Consider the following 15,947-nt stretch of genomic DNA (forward strand, 5'->3'; position numbering starts at 1 on the left):
AGTTCAGAAGGAACCATAGTGACTGGCCTGCACTTAGGGGTGAATGTTTATATAGTGATCACTGGGGAATGAGAAGATAGAGAACTTCTGTTTTATAATTATAAAGTTTAAAAAACAGCTAGTATAGGCAAAACGCTATGAAAAAATCGGTTCTAATAAAATGAGATCATAAAGTTGTTTAGCAATAACCAAATCACTTAGGTAGTCTCCTTTTGTTTCATTCCATAGAGACACAAGGACAGGGGCTGTGGAAAAGCCAAAGGCCCCGCCCCAACCCCCTGCCTTTTTTTTTTTTTTTTTTTGAGAGAGAGAGAGAGAGAGAGAGTGTGTGAGCAGGGGAGGGAGCAGAGAGAGAGAGAGAGAGAGAGAGAGAGAGAGAGAGAGAGAATCTTCAGCAGACTCCACTCTCAGCACAGAGCCTGATGTGAGGCCTGATCCCACGACCCTGGTATCATAACCTGAGCCAAAATCAACAGTTGGATGCTCAATCAACTGAGCCAGCTGGGCACCCCTCTAATACATTTCATCGTGTCTAACACACACACGTCCGTCTTTTCTTATCAAACGTGATGAGGAAGTGAGGTGGAAGTCTGTGACCAGGTTGTCCTTTCCTCTGTGTGTCTGCTCCGGACAGTCAGCTGGCCCCAGGGCACAGGTTTAGCCTCACCTCAACCTAAAACCATGCAGGCTTAGCAAAGAATGCTGGGGGGACAACACCAACTAGGCCTCCCACCAGGCGGTTCACCGCTTAGACTGGGGGGCGGGGAGCAGACATTCACTGAGGCCTGAACCCCAGGGGAGCCACTCGCACCGGAGAGAATTTGGTTTCACGGAGAACTTGAGAAAGGCAGCTGGGAGTATTGTAGCTAAATCACAAGGCTGCTCTGTTCCCGTCACTCTAAAGAGCACCCACTGGCGATAAGAAAGGAACTGTCCACTGAAGTCCAGGCAGCAGGTGCAGGTCCTCCCTGGGCAGGAAGGGCGCTCCCTTCACCTCCTGTCCCTAAAATACACTATCCCAAGCACTTCTGCTCTTTACAGACTGGGCACTGGAACACAGCAAGGTACAAAATCCTTTCTATCTTCAAAGAGAAAGACAGCAGAGAGTAACCTCAAGCTGTTCTGATCACCAAGAGCTAATTCAGAGACCTACCCAGTTTGATGTGGACCTTGTCCGTGGACAGGATCACAGAGGGGTACTGGTTGGCGGTAGGCGGCGGCGTGAGGCCGGTGTTGGCCGGAGATGCATCCCTCGGATAACACACGGCCTCGATCAGGTTTAGCTGGCCGTTCCGCTTGACTTTGTGGCCAAGCCCGTAGACGAGCACCCGTGCCCATGGCGCCTTGTACAGGGAGGAGCTGAGGAGTGGAGGAGAGGAAGGGAGGAGAGTCAGCGGGGTCCGGGCGTACGCGCCAGGGATGGGGAGCAGACTCGGCCCCAGAAGGAGGGTCGGGATCGGGCATTTGTGAGTCATTCCCACCATTAAAATTTTTTTTTAATGTTTATTTATTTTTGAGAGAAAGAGAGACAGAGGTGTGAGTGGGGGAGGGGCAGGGAGAGGGAGACACAATCCGAAGAAGGCTCCGGGCTCCGAGCTGTCAGCACAGGGCCCGACGTGGGGCTCAAATCCACAAACCGTGAGGTCATGACCTGAGCCAAAGTCGGATGCTTAACCGACTGAGCCACCCGGGTGCCCCCATTCCCACCATATTTTAGAAGGTCGTTCTTTATAAAGACTAATTTCCAAAACACAGAAATATGGAAAGAACTATAGATTATTTTCAAATATAGTATGCATTAAACAATAAAAACAATCTGAGTTTTTCTTCTGTCCATTTCACCAGAATCCATTTTTCTCTTCTCTTCCGTCACCTCTCCCAGAGAAGGGGCAACTTACTCTTTGCGGAATCCAGACTGACTTTCTTTGCACGACACCACGACGAAAGCCGCCCCGGGGAAGTTAACGTCCATGTTGACTTTGGACTCTGAGATGGGGAACTCTTCGGAGGGGAACTGCTCCGGGGCTGTCTGCAGAGACATTTAATCAGGAAAGGCACAGGGTACCCACAGGGGAGCATTTCACCTCCCAACTCCCAGGCAAGGGGCAGGGCCAACAACGCATGTGTGGTCACAGGCTCAGGAGGACCAGAAAGCCACCTGGGGCAAAGGCCAATGCAGATGGGACCAGGCGGGAAAGCCTCGAGGAAAAGGAGACTGGTTCGGAAGGCGGGGGCCGTTGGGGAAGCGAGAGGGTCATTCTCAAGCAAACCCATAAGCCTTCCAATGAAAGGTGACAACCCCGGTTCAGGGAGAGTTGAGTGTCAGACTGGTACCTGCAGGAAAGAGCAGAGCTGTTTCGTCAGCTCCAACAGGCTCTCCTCGCCCTGGTGCAGGGTCCGGGTGATGGCCACGCTGAGCCACTCTCTCACTATGTGGGAGCTGCCCTGGTAGAAGAGGTCTGTGGCCGAGCAGTTCTGGGAGCGCACGCAGTGCTGCAGGGACTGTGCCAGGAGGATGGAGCTGGAGCTGATGGTGCCATCTGGGGCCAGGAAAGAAGACCTAAGTGCACCAGAACCGCAGCGGCCCATGGCTCCCCGGGAGAGCCTGGGAACCGACCAGCAACCCGTCTAGATAGCCAGGCCGGGACAGCTCGGACCCGGCACCTCGGCTAAGATGTTGCCGATCAGATCCCGCAGGCCGGCGGGCTGGCGGGGGATTTCACGTCAGTGGTCTATGTTTTTGCTTTCTTTTAAGCAACAAAACCGATTCCTAAAATAAAATCTTAAGTGGAGACCCAAGTCTATTAAACACAAGTAGAGCAGCTTCGATGCAGGGGTTCCCACAGCCTGACCTACTGGCGTGCCCTAGCCCGTCCTGGAGGCCCCGAGGAGCCGCTAAGGGAGTCTGTAAGGCGCGCGTTAGGCCATTAGGGCAGAGCTTCTTCCGCGTACATTTTAAAGCTTTCTGGGTATGTTTCGGAGCCTCTGAATTCTTGGGGTAGGCCAGGGGACCCCACAGCTGGGAGGTGCCATCAGGCCTCGGGTGCCATCCGCCCTCTCACGCCTTGCTCCTATCTCAGATGCCGGGAGATCGAGGGGAGCAGGTGGAGGCTGAGGTGCCGGGACAGACGCAGGGGCTCCTCGGTCTTGGACTGGGCTAAGCGGATCCATTGCTTAGCGTTCACCGGGGGAACCAACACACAGCATCGGGACTGGCCAAGGGCCCTAAGGCCAGCAGATACACACAACCTGGCCTGTCAAAATGGCTCCACCCAAAGCCACAACAAACCACTCGGGTGTGCCGTGCAGGAGCTCGGTAACAGGAGCATTTTCCTTTTTGAATAATGTCAGAGAGAACATCTGCGGCAATGGTGCAGTGACGGGATTTCCTAAATAATGCTAAATTTTCCTTGATCCACAGTTTGTTTGGGAAGCTCTATGAATGCTTAATATAGCAAGGACTCAATACGTCATGTAGCACACTTGCACTTTTCAGAGTGAGAAAACACTGCCAAGGTCACCGGGACTCTCCAGGGCCGCTTACCTCCACGAGTCCAAAGGCACCGTGCCACGCGGCGGGCGAGTACCTCACCACCACGGCTCCTGCCTGGGGCCGGGCTCACCCTCGGGGCTGTTTCCCCCCCTGGGCTGACTGCGCCAGTGGCGGCCGCAAAGCCGAGGCTCACCTGGGAGGGGAGGGGCCAGGAGCTGATTGGACAGCAGCTGCAGATGCTCCAGCGTGATGTCCCGGATGGCAGGGATGTGGAAGAGGCGGGTGAACAAGTGTGGCAGCTTGGGGGCGAAGATGTTGAGCAGGGCCATGCGGCAGTACAGCCTGGCCAGCGCGGCCTCGCACCGGAGCAGCTCTCTGTGGGGGAAGCAGGGAGAGGCGCTGAGTGCCGGTGCCCCGGCCCCTGCACGCGCTGGGCCACAGGCCTCTCCTCTGGCCCTGTGTTCTGTAGGCCAGGTCAGTCCCTGGGGTCTTAAATAAAAAGCCACGTTAAAGTACGTTTGGATTTTCTCTACTCAGAAATCACCGCGGAAAAAGCAATGAAGATATAGGTCCCCACAGAAACTTATGTCCACATCAGCATTATTCTTAGCAGCCAAAACGTGGAAACAACCCCACTGTCCATCAGGTGAGGGATGGTAAGTCCACACAGTGGAATACTGCTCAGCAGTAAGTGGGATGCACTACTCCGTGCTTCGACGTGGATGAACCTTGAAGACGTTCTGCCAAGAAGAAAAAAGGGCAGACACAAACGGCTGCATATTATGTGATTCCGTTTCTACAGATTGTCCAGAATCAAGCAAATCCACTGAAATGGAACAGAGCTGAGCTAGAGGAGAGGATGGGTACAGGCCTCCTTCCTAGGGTTATGAGAAGGTTCTAAGATCGATGGCGGCGGTGGCCGCACACCTCTGTCTCTATACTAAATACCACTGCCTCGTATACTTTAAAATTTTTTTTTCAACGTTTTTAATTTATTTTTGGGACAGAGAGAGATAGAGCATGAACGGGGGAGGGGCAGAGAGAGAGGGAGACACAGAATCGGAAACAGGCTCCAGGCTCCGAGTCATCAGCCCAGAGCCTGACGCGGGGCTCGAACTCACAGACCGCGAGATCGTGACCTGGCTGAAGTCGGACGCTTAACCGACTGCGCCACCCAGGCGCCCCCTGCCTCGTATACTTTAAACAGGTGAGTTATCTGGAATGTGAGCTGCACTAAAGCGGTTCAAAAATATCCACTGCGGGGGGCGCCTGGGTGGCGCAGTCGGTTAAGCGTCCGACTTCAGCCAGGTCACGATCTCGCGGTCCGTGAGTTCGAGCCCCGCGTCGGGCTCTGGGCTGATGGCTCGGAGCCTGGAGCCTGTTTCCGATTCTGTGTCTCCCTCTCTCTCTGCCCCTCCCCGTTCATGCTCTGTCTCTCTCTGTCCCAAAAATAAATAAAAAAACGTTGAAAAAAAAAAAATTAAAAAAAAAAAAAAATATCCACTGCGAACGTTTTTTGTGTCATCAGTTTATGAAGTGATTGCCATTCAGCTTGAATAGCAGCTGATTAGTGACTAAGCAGGTCTCATTTAGAATTCCATCTCTTGGCAAATAATCTAATACTAAGCGTAGGGGAGCCTCCCTGTGTTTCTTTAGCTAGTCGCCATTATTAAAAAGTCTCCTGGTATTAAGCACTAAGCTAAAAAAGCAAGTTAGAAGCAGCCCTACTGTTTCTAGGAAGTGTCAGTTTAAAACCCACTTGGAGGCATCAGGGCTCATTCTGTGTCGCCTACTGAGCTGAACTAAATTTAACACTGGTCTGTCCTAACTCAGATTTGGGCACAACGGCAATTAATGAAGCCACGTAATACCTGATGAGTTTGCACGGCTACGAAGATAAACAAGAAGCAGCCAAGATGTGGCATCTGGGTGGTTTCTTTCTCATCCCCACCGGTCTGTAATCAATTCGTGCCAGAGTTTGCCACCGACCACTTCCGCCCGTTTCCACCCTCCTTGCAAGGAGGGTATGTACTCGCACCCCTCAGAAGGGTCAGGGCAGCAAAACAGAGGCGGTCTGAGCAAGCAAGCTCCAAGTCCTTACTGACTCCCCAACAGCTTTCTCCTCAGATTTCAGAGGCTGCAGTCGGAATGAGATTTTTCTGGGTCGGCCCGGCGGCCCCTGCTTTGACCCTGCAGACGGTTAACGTCTCTGAAGCCACCGCTGAGTCCTCTACCGCTGGTTTTCTAAGTTCTCTCCCTCAAACCCACGCGAGTACTTCACACAGCATACCTGTGATGACAATCCATGCTGGGACCAGAAAGCCAGTCACTTTATTTATTTTTTAACATTTATTTATTTTTGAGAGAGAGAGAGAGAGAGAGAGAGAGAGAGAGAGAGAGAGAGAGACAGAGACAGAGCATGAGCGGGGGAAGGGGGGCAGAGAGAGAGAGGGAGACACAGAACCCGAAGTGGGCTCCAGGCTTGGAGCTGTCAGCACAGGGCCTGATGTGGAGCTCGAACCCATGAACTGTGAGATCGTGACCTGAGCCAAAGTCGGAAGCTTAACCCACTGAGCCACTCAGGCGCCCCCTTCAGTCACTTTACTGATCGAACGAACCCATACAGCATGGTTCTTATTTCCCCCAATACCAAGATCACAGCCGTAATACTGAGAATAAACATCCTACATCTGTAGCCTGCCTGCAACTCTACAAAGCACTGTGCCTTTTCACTCAGCTGCTAGTCAAAGGTCATTAACTTACATCTTAATTACATCTATCGGAGACATTTGCTAAAAATACAACTGATTAAATAAAGCTTTAAAAGCTTTTAATAGCATCATACTGATACTCAAGCATATGTTTTGGGCTCCTTTTCAATAGATATTTTGAGTTTACAACGTGAGCCAGGGCCCACATTCGGCACCGGGGGCTCTAGCAAAGAATCAGTCTCTGCTGTTAAGAACCCCACGTTCTAGGAGGAGGAGACAACCCAGGAAATGAATTTTAAAAACAAGCAAAAACCTCAGGTCCTGGAAGAGAAGTGAAAGGCGGTGCTATGACGACACGTGGCTCCGCGCTTGCTTTAGATGGTAAAGCGAACTCTCGCGGCAAGGGGGACGTACTGAGATCTGAATGACAAGAATGAGACAGCCGTGCGAAGTTCTGCGCAAAGCACCCCAGGCCAAGTGAAAAGCACACACGAGGCGCTGCCGAGGACGCAAGCGGGTGTGTAGGAGGCACGGGAAGGCCAGCAGCGCTGACGCCAAAAGTACGCGGAGAGCGGAGGCTCTGAGGCCCCGGAGGGGTTCGTGAGGCAGGTTAGTGGCGAATTCTCCTCCAAGGGAGGTGGACAGGCACGGAAGGTCTGAACTAGAGGAGAGAGACGAATGGTCTTTGGGTTTTAACCCACACAGCGCGGGCACACGTTTCCTTGGAGATCTCTGCCCGGCGTGAGGCACAAAGCAGGCGCTCAGGAACGAACACCGAGAAATAAGCTGGCGGTTCGCACGGTGTCTGGACTGGCCTTACTCTTTACAGCTTTCCCACACGCTCGCCATCTCCGCCCGCCCCTCAAGTGCCCGTGGCACAGGCTGGGTGACGCGGGATCCCACGTTTCTTCCCAACTCCTGCACTTTTGCCGTTATTTTATAGCTTCCCTCTCTCAGCTTTGAAGGAAACCTTGTCAACAATGAATGAATGGTACATGTGGTAAAACACAGTAAGCGAATTTCTGTGATCCCCTGGAAAGAAGGGCTCAGTTTTACCTGTGAATTTGAAGGTTGGTATTGTCCAGCGTGACCAGCCCGTTGGTGGCGGTCCTTCGGTAGCCCGCCGGGGGCCTTTCCAGCATGTCAATGGGATACCAGTACCGGACCAGCACACCTTCACTTCGGAGGTAAGTTTCTACCTGCACCAATTCGTTTACCTACAATAGTTAAAGGAAATGTCTATTGGACTCTTTGGACACTGACCTTTCCCCTCCAAGTTTTAAAATACACGTACGTGTATTATATATAAAACCAAAGTTTGGGGGTGCCTGGGTGGCTTGGCCGGTTAAGCGTCCAACTTGGGCTCAGGTCGTGATCTTGTGGTGAGTTCGAGCCCTGCGTCGGGCTCTGTGCTGACAGCTCAGAGCCTGGAGCCTTGCTTGGGATTTTGTGTCTCCCTCGCTCTCTGCCCCTCTCCTGCTTGCACTCTGTCTCTCTCAATAAAATAAACATTGAAAAAAAATTGAGTCTAGAAGTTCAAAGATATATGGTTAGTACTGACTGATAGTGTGTTTAGGTTTTTCATACCAGTTTTAAAATTTTAACTGGCATGTATTCATGAGTTAGAAATGAATTTAGATTTTTTTTTTTTTTTTAGTTTATTTATTTTGAAAGAGAATTCCAAGAAGGCTTCACATTATCAGTGCAGAGCCCAATGTGGGACTCGAACCCACAAACCGTGAGATCATGACCTAAACCGAAATCAGGACTCGGACCCTTAACTGACTGAGCCACCCCAGCACCCCTTTAGCTTTTACTTTTTAAGTAATCTCTATACCCAATGTGGGGCTCGAACTTACAACCCCAAGATGAAGAGCTGCAGCTCCACCAACTGAGGCAGCCAGGCGCCCCATGAGATAGAGATTCAAACACAACAGTGCTATAGTTCAGTAATAATTCAGTACATATTATTTTACGTTCATTGTTCTTAGGTTAGTGATTTTGCAAAAGCAGGGAATCTGATTACTTTTTATTTTCCTGCAATAAAAGAGCTAACTCACGCATATACATTTTGGATTCAAATACAAACATTTTTATTTAGGATTACTGAAACAAAAAGAAACTACTGGAGAAATAATAATTATTTTTTTTATTTAAAAAAAAATTTTAATGCTTATTTATTATTGAGAGACAGAGAGAGACAGAGTGTGAGCAGGGGAGGGGCAGAGAGAGAGGGAGACCCAGAATCCGAAGCAGGCTCCAGGCTCTGAGCTGTCAGCACAGAGCCGGACATGGGGCTTGAACTCACGCACTGTGAGATCATGACCTGAGCCGAAGTCAGACGCTCAACCGACTGAGCCACCCAGGCGCCCCCATAACAATTATTATTTTAAGGAAATTTCTATTTTTCTAAATTTTTACTTGTACACATTTCCAGTTGCTAAAAGCCAGTGTCAGTTATGTACCTTCTGATAACTAGGATCAGAAATGTGTATCAGAAGGCAGTGGGACATTAACAGTATCACCAGTGGAATTTCCTACCTTTTTTAAACGTGTATCTTTGAGAGAGAGAGCGAGCGAGCACAGGCAGGAGAGGGGCAGAGAGGGAGAGAGCCAGTGTGAGCAGGGAAGGGGCAGAGAGAAAGGGAGACACAGAATCCAAAGCAGGCTCCAGGCTCTGAGCTGTCAGCACAGAGTCTGATGCGGGGCTCCAACTCCTGAGCCATGAAATCATGACCTGAGCCAAAGTCAGATGCTTAACTGCCTGAGCCACCCAGGCACCCCTGGAGATTTCTGAAGTTCACCCTAGTAAACCACCAGTCAGATAGCCTCTCTTAAAAATTTAATGATTCAAAATTAAGTTGAAGTACAATGGAGTCAGTAAAAGATGTAAAATTTTCCATTTCAAAGCATTAGTGGTACCTAACATTACCAGTGTCTGTATCTGTATCTCTATCTAGATAGATCCTAGTTTATGTTCATAAAGACAGATCCTTTTTTTTTTTTTTTCTTCATCACAGCCTCTTAGGCTTAAACTACCGGCATTCATCAGTTTTCTTGCATGGGAAACTTCTCCAGTGTCAGCACGTGCATGCAACCTCAGAAACAGGGTCATCGCTTTCACACAGGACCTTGTTTTCCAAAGAAAGCTTTGGCTTTGCCCTCATGCATCTTCTGTTCCTTCTTCCCCACCCGCGTCCCCCCACCCCTGCCCCATGGATTTAATAGATCCATGTTACATATCGGGAAGCTGAGGCTGAGAGGACCAGTGAGATGACGTGATCAGAATCATAAAACTATTTCTTTGACTTGTGTCTGTAACAGTCACGACAATGACAGATCACCCACTCATCAAGGACAACGGGAGAGTTTTCCCTTGGAACTTGGGCAGGTATAATGTAGGGACGGTCTGAACACGGCTGACGGAAAATAATGGCGGAGGCAGTGTGGTCTGAAGGTGCTGACAGTGCTGAGTGTTAAGAGCTTATCATCTATCAGCTCTGATCCCCGGATCCGGGCCCTCGAGAAAACCTCGGGCAAAGTGCTGGTGTGAGCACTCAGCCTGCTTTCTTCATCCCTAGTTGGGGAGTAATCCATCTACGTGACCGCTTTTTCAGGCACCTGGAGTCTGGACACGAAAGTCTCCGTGTATTCGAAAGGCTGTTTTACTCACTGAATCAACATCTAACACGACTCCATGAAGCCCAAAGGTTTTCAGCATCCCTCGGATGGCGAACTTGGGCAGAGCAGTTCCCACAGTACTGCTGGCTACGTTGTTGCTGTCTGGAGAGCGGGTCACCACCGTGAGACCTGAGGAAGGCAGAGGAAGAAGTTTCTTCAGAAGCAAATAACATTGTCATCTTGGGATCCTGTATTTTAGGGCCTAAGACAGCGCTACAGCATCCAACAATACCTCGGTTTAGTCGCAACTAAAAAAGGTACAAAGCTCGGTCTGAAAAATTACACAACTAAATGCTGTAAGAGCTCTCATAATAAAAAGCAAAGAAGCCGACCAAAAAATCGGCAAAGGATTTGAATAAACCTTCCTCTAAGGAAAAGTGAAAGATACGCATGGAAAGATTTTCCATTAGAATTAGGGAAACAGAAGTCAGAGCCACAATGAGGTACCACTCCACATCCACTAGGATGGCTGTAATTAAAAAAAAAAAAAAAATTGACAATAGTAAGTGTTGGCAAGATGTGAAGAGATTGGAACCCTTATACATTTCTGGTGGGAATGTAAAATGCTGCAATCACTTTGGAAAACCATCCAGAAGGTCCTCAAAAAGTTCAACTTATTCTATGACCCAGCAATCCCACTCCCACATATGTACCCAAGGAAAATGAAAACACAGGTCTGGAAAAAAAAACCAAAAACCAAAAAAACAAAAAACCTGAACACCAAGGTTCACAGTAGCATTCATTACTCATAAAAGCCAAAAGTTAGAAACAACCCAGGTGTCCAACATTTGATGAACGATTTTAAAAAATGGGGTATTATCCATACAATGGAGTATCATTTTGCCATAAAAAGGAATAAAGTACTAACACAGGCTACAACATGGATGAATCTTGAACAACTGTGCTATATGAAAGAGGCCAGATACAAAAGACCACATGCTGTAGGACTCCATTTATAGGAAATGTCCAGAAGAGGTAAATCTAGAGAGACAGAAAGTAAATTAATGGGGCTCAGGGGAAGGAGACGTGGGAAATGGTGGAGGACAGGACTTCTTTCTGGAGGATGAAAATGTTGTGGGATTAGAGGTAATGGTTTGGTGGTTTTACAACTTTGTGAGTATATTAAAAACTGAGTACTGTAGAAGGGTGAGCTTTATGGTATGTGAATTATACCTAAAAAAGAGAAAGAAAGAAAAGCAAATATACACTTCTGCCCCTGTCCCTGATACTCTGATATTTTTATGAAGGGCTAATAATGAGTGGTTTCAATTTTTGTCTGTGCTTTTCTGGATTTTCATTTCCTCAAAATCTGCAACAGATGTTTAATCAAAGGAACAAACACATTCTGTTAAAATTCTAAAAAGCACAGGGGCAACCACACAATCCTGGTTAATTAGCTGAGCAGCCATGATCTAACCAGGCCTACCTGGAACCCTCCACCCACGCCCCATATCCCCCTCTGCATAAGTGTGCCATCTGACTGCACATGCCGGTGAGTTTGGGACATGTACAGGAGGCCAGCTGAGGCCGAGTGAAAACCCAACTTCTCATTCCACACACAGTTTCATAGACGAAGTAAGAGGGAAAGCAAAACCTTTTCGAACTTTATCAATCGTGAACTTGTTTGCTTCGTCTTTAATGTCTTCGATGGTGGGAAGATACAGGTCTCTTGGGATGCCACCATTCTCCTCGTACAGGAATTCGACCGTCTGCCGGGCAATGTCCACCATGCCTAAAAAATATTAACCACACTGGAAACTCTCCAAAGAGGACCCGGTCTTCAGATCAACCATGACACTGACTGATACCGAGAGAATCTCCCCAACGCCGTCTGTGGGGGTACACAGCCTTTTGAGGAAGGTGACTGTGCAGGGTCTAGCAAGTTTAAAACACTCACTGCCCTGCCTGTAGGAACCTCTCAAATCTCTCCCACAGAAACACAAGCACGAGTGTGTAAAGATACAAGAACACCTCCTGCTGCACTGCTGGGAAATCCCAAAGTAGGAATAACAAGATCATTTATCAATACAGAGCAGTTAAAAGTGATCGGACACAAAGGGCATGGCTGCACGATGACCTAAGAACTAAGTACAGGACAAACGGACAGTAAGAAGGAAGTGAGGAAAAGGTTTCTTTCTTACTTTATTCATTTTTGTACTGTGTGTGATTTTTACTACAGCAAACACGTGTTGCTTACGAAAGAGTTACATCAGCTTCTACTCAGTACCGGAGGTCGCCCTGCTCTTCCTTCCCAGAGGGAGAACACATCATTATGTTCAGCACAAACAGCCACTATTAATTAATACACCCAGCCCACAAGTCTCCAAAGCCCTGGTGAGATGGCACCGCGGGGAGCACAGAGAGGCGGGTACAGTGTCTCCGTCTGCTGTTGCCGCCGTAGCTCGCACGCGGCTCAGGAAGTGTGGGTACAGACACGGGTGTGGACACATCTGCCTTCGCACAAGGCTTATTTCCATCACACTCGCCTCCTACTCCTTTATTTGCCAGCCTTTATGTAGGGAAAAGGCACAGCAATTTTCTGAGCACAGTTGAGGAGGCTGCAATTAGAGAAGGATGCTGAGAGAAAGAATTGTCAGAAGAAGCCAGAAATGTGGCCTGATACTGGAAGACTGCGGAAAAATAATCTTGGCAACATTTTCCAAAGGGAAGGGGGAGAGAAGAAAAGAAATCCTCTGCTATCTACTAAGCAGGAGTCCAGGAACACGGGGAGAATGCCGAGCTCAATCACACTCGGTGCGGGGGTCGTTTCACTAACCTTCCTTGGGGACCTGACAACAGGAGGCTGATGCACCGCACAGAGGTGGTCCTTCGGGGACCACGAGCCACCCGCACCCCTCCTTTTCACTTCTGCCACTGCTACATTGAAGGAGGGTATGTTCAAAAGGTAAATCTTTTATGTTTGGATTAATATAGTTCATACGACTAGTCATGGCCACACGGATGGAACCCGAGAGAACACCTTGGCTCAGGAGCCAGAGGTACTTCTGGGGGAGCCATCAGTCTGCCTCTGGTCCAGAGGCCGCCTTTGGATGATCACATTTTCTGCTGTGCTGTCTATACTTCCCCCTAACCGAACTGGGAGCGGAGGAGGAGGAGGCACACTCGGCCACAGACACCAAGGATGACTCCAGCACCAAAGGGTGAAAGAAAAGGTACCCAAGTTGAAGCAGAACCTCGTCAAAATAAAGGCACAGCAACCAATGATCATACATAAGAGCTTTCCATTTGCATACTGTGAATTCTTTCCCCCTTTCTTACTCTCCCAACAGCAGGAAGTACCAGCCCCCCACCCCCGCCAAACGGCGCTTCACGTCTTTCACGGTAAGGCTGCTGGTGGCGAGTTAGCTCCAGATCTCCGCTTAAACACCAGGTAGAGAAGCCACGCTGCATCGGGCTGCCCTACCTACACATGCTGGGGCCTCCTGATCTACCGCCCAGCCCTGACCGCATGTCGTCTGCTGCTGCCCCCTGGGATATACGCGGTGAGAGAGGGGACCCTCTCCGTCTTGTTCCCAGAGGCTCTCTTGATTCCCCAAGCCAGGGGCCCGATGCCTGGGAGTCGCTTGCTGAATGTTGGGATGGGTAAGTGATGAATTAATGGCCGAATAAAAGCCACTAGAATAAAGCCCTCCCACCTCTGAATGGCTGCACACGTGCTTCAAGGTGGGCAGCGACGAAATCTGGCATCGAGCTGTCTGAGCAGAAGATCTGTTCTGCACTCTGGCAGAACACAAAAGGGCATTTCGCTCAGATGTTGAGAATGAACGGGGAAGAAAAACTCTCTTCTTATCTCGGGGATCTACTACATCGCATTACGTGGCTCCTTTGCTTACCACCTCCCAATAGCTTCTGTCTCACACAGAATAAAATCCACAGTCCTCATGCACCCAACGCTTGTCCCTGCCCCTCCCTTGTGCTCTCCTCTTCGGCCACACCTGCTGCCTGGCCTTTTTGCTGGTCCCCCAATCACCCAAGCTCACCCCCACTGAGCATCTTTCCTAATGTTGCTCCCTCTGCCTGAAACTCTTGACAGAAGAGGAGAATACTATCTGCCCTGGAATTGGGTCGGCAGCAATCCCACCAGGTCACAGGAGGTATGGCTAAGGTTATGTTTAAACAAGATCTTAGCTTTGGGGATAGAAAGCATTAAGGAAATAAGTAAATAAAAACAAAGCCACAGCTGTACACATAACTGATTAGTCCTGGTGCCAATATGGGAAAAAAGAAATCACTGGAAATCTGGGACTCAGCATATAAACTGGCCAAAAAATAAAGGTCTTGGTTGGGGTGGGGGTGGGGGGGTGGGTATCTTTATTGGGTCCTAGTCTCAGAACAAGTTGAAAAAGGAGCAAAGCTGCTCACATAGGACAAAAATGAAACTTCTTACATACCCCCCCCCGCCCCCCCCGCCCCAGGGCCTCCATGTTGGGGGAAAAAAGCAGGTATTTCACAAGACGAGGAAAACTGAAGAGAAATTAGCTACCTGTACTCAAGACTCACTGTCTGGGGTCAAGCTCTGCATTATTCTTTGCTGGATGAACTGTGCCAGCGGGAGAAAAATGCCCATTGCCACCATCACGGTGGCATCTGGAACCATATGAACCGAATGCTTCCTATGTTTTGGACGCGGCTTTTGGAGGAGCTTAATCTGTATAAGGCAGTTAAGTCTCATACACAGATGAGGTGGTTACCATCACTGGTTCCCTTTCAAAGGTGAGGAAAGCCCAGAAAGGTGAAGTAGGTTTCCTAAGGTCGTAGGGACAGTAAATGGCATAGCTGCACCTGGAAAGCCCACATCATTTGGCCATCAACTTCTCGGTATGACCATTTCACTTCCATTTCAGCGGCCTATCGACACCCCCACGTACAGAGTTACGTGGACAAGCAAAGAAAAGCCTGGCAAGGAAAGCCGGCGACCGCAGAGTTCAGTAAAGGCACGGGTAGAGGACCCGGTTAGGTCTGGCCTGACTTCAGGCGAGCCCCCCTTTCCTGATTTACATCTACTTTCATCTAAGCACGTCTCTTCAAGTCACGAAGTGGCTCCCGAGGAAAAGGTAAAGCACCAGACCTAGTTGCAAGGCACCCTTTATCTGGTCCAGGCCCGACTTCCGCTCCGCCTCATTGCGGAAGCGTCTTCGGATAGTAGGAAACACCTTGGTCTCCCAGGCTTTCACCAGCAGGGCGTAGTGGTCCTCCTGGAAGGAGAAGGCAAACGCATCAACAGAAGAGGAGTAGCTCGGGTGGGCGCCAGCCCCCTCCCGGACGCACAGCTCTCACCCAACTCTGAGGCCAGTCGCAGAAACACCCCCTCAGATGCCAGGGGAGAAAACAGCCGGACTGCATGCAGCAAGCCCTTCCCTTCCCTCTAAAGCCTAATGAGCACCATGCGATCCCCGACCTCACTGCGGCATCAAGGTACCTCATTTCTCCCACACCCAGAGGAGTACTGGGCAAACGAGCCCAAAAGGCTTCGCTACCGATACATGGTTTGCAAGGTGAATGCTCCAGAGCCACTGCTCAAACACAGGGACGCAGCGGGAAGTGTAACCGCTCCGGCCTTGTACCCTCACATCAAAATCGTTCCCGGCGGGCCTGTCCTGGTCAAGGGCCACGGGCCTCGCACCTGTGGGACGTCGTCATCGTCCTCATCATCACTTTCGTCATCCGCAATGGGAGGCGGGTGGGGGTCTGGGCCAGAGGTGATGAAATTCTCATAGCTGAGTTCTACTTTATAATGACAGGAAGTGTCACTATCGTATTCTGTAACAGAGCACAGTGACAGTGAATTCTGAGGAAGAGCAGGCTGGAAAAATCACGAACTTCTGCCCCTCAGACAAACCACAGTATCTTCATTTGCATGAAGGACTCGCAGCACTAGGGAGGGATTTCGAAACACAAAGCCAAGGAATAACAAATCATGTACCGTTATCCTGAATCCTAAGATCGTTTTTATGGGTATAATTCATTCAATTCGGAGAAGAATTTGGAAAGTTCTTCGTCATGAGAAAGAAGTAAATAGTCTTAAAGCAGTTTGCAAACCC

The 15,947-nt window shown here is 49.5% G+C and overlaps 1 protein-coding gene across 5 annotated transcripts in view; it reads right to left on the reverse strand.

Moving 5' to 3' along the window:
• Positions 1–15,947, reverse strand: part of HECTD4 (HECT domain E3 ubiquitin protein ligase 4) — a 189,799-nt gene that overhangs the window by 24,448 nt on the left and 149,404 nt on the right. For all 5 annotated transcript variants that reach the window (XM_053902041.1, XM_053902039.1, XM_053902040.1 and 2 more), the window contains exons 51-59: positions 15,530–15,666; positions 14,975–15,101; positions 11,480–11,617; positions 9,878–10,014; positions 7,261–7,421; positions 3,687–3,868; positions 2,335–2,540; positions 1,899–2,029; positions 1,154–1,359 (exon numbers count right to left, since the gene is read on the reverse strand). In XM_053902041.1, the coding sequence (XP_053758016.1) occupies positions 1,154–1,359; positions 1,899–2,029; positions 2,335–2,540; positions 3,687–3,868; positions 7,261–7,421; positions 9,878–10,014; positions 11,480–11,617; positions 14,975–15,101; positions 15,530–15,666 (1,425 nt within the window). The remainder of the gene's footprint in view (positions 1–1,153; positions 1,360–1,898; positions 2,030–2,334; positions 2,541–3,686; positions 3,869–7,260; positions 7,422–9,877; positions 10,015–11,479; positions 11,618–14,974; positions 15,102–15,529; positions 15,667–15,947) is intronic.

The sequence above is a fragment of the Panthera pardus genome, unplaced genomic scaffold, assembly GCF_024362965.1.
Source record: "Panthera pardus isolate Hobbes unplaced genomic scaffold, ASM2436296v1 HiC_scaffold_15, whole genome shotgun sequence".
Lineage (NCBI taxonomy): Eukaryota > Metazoa > Chordata > Mammalia > Carnivora > Felidae > Panthera > Panthera pardus.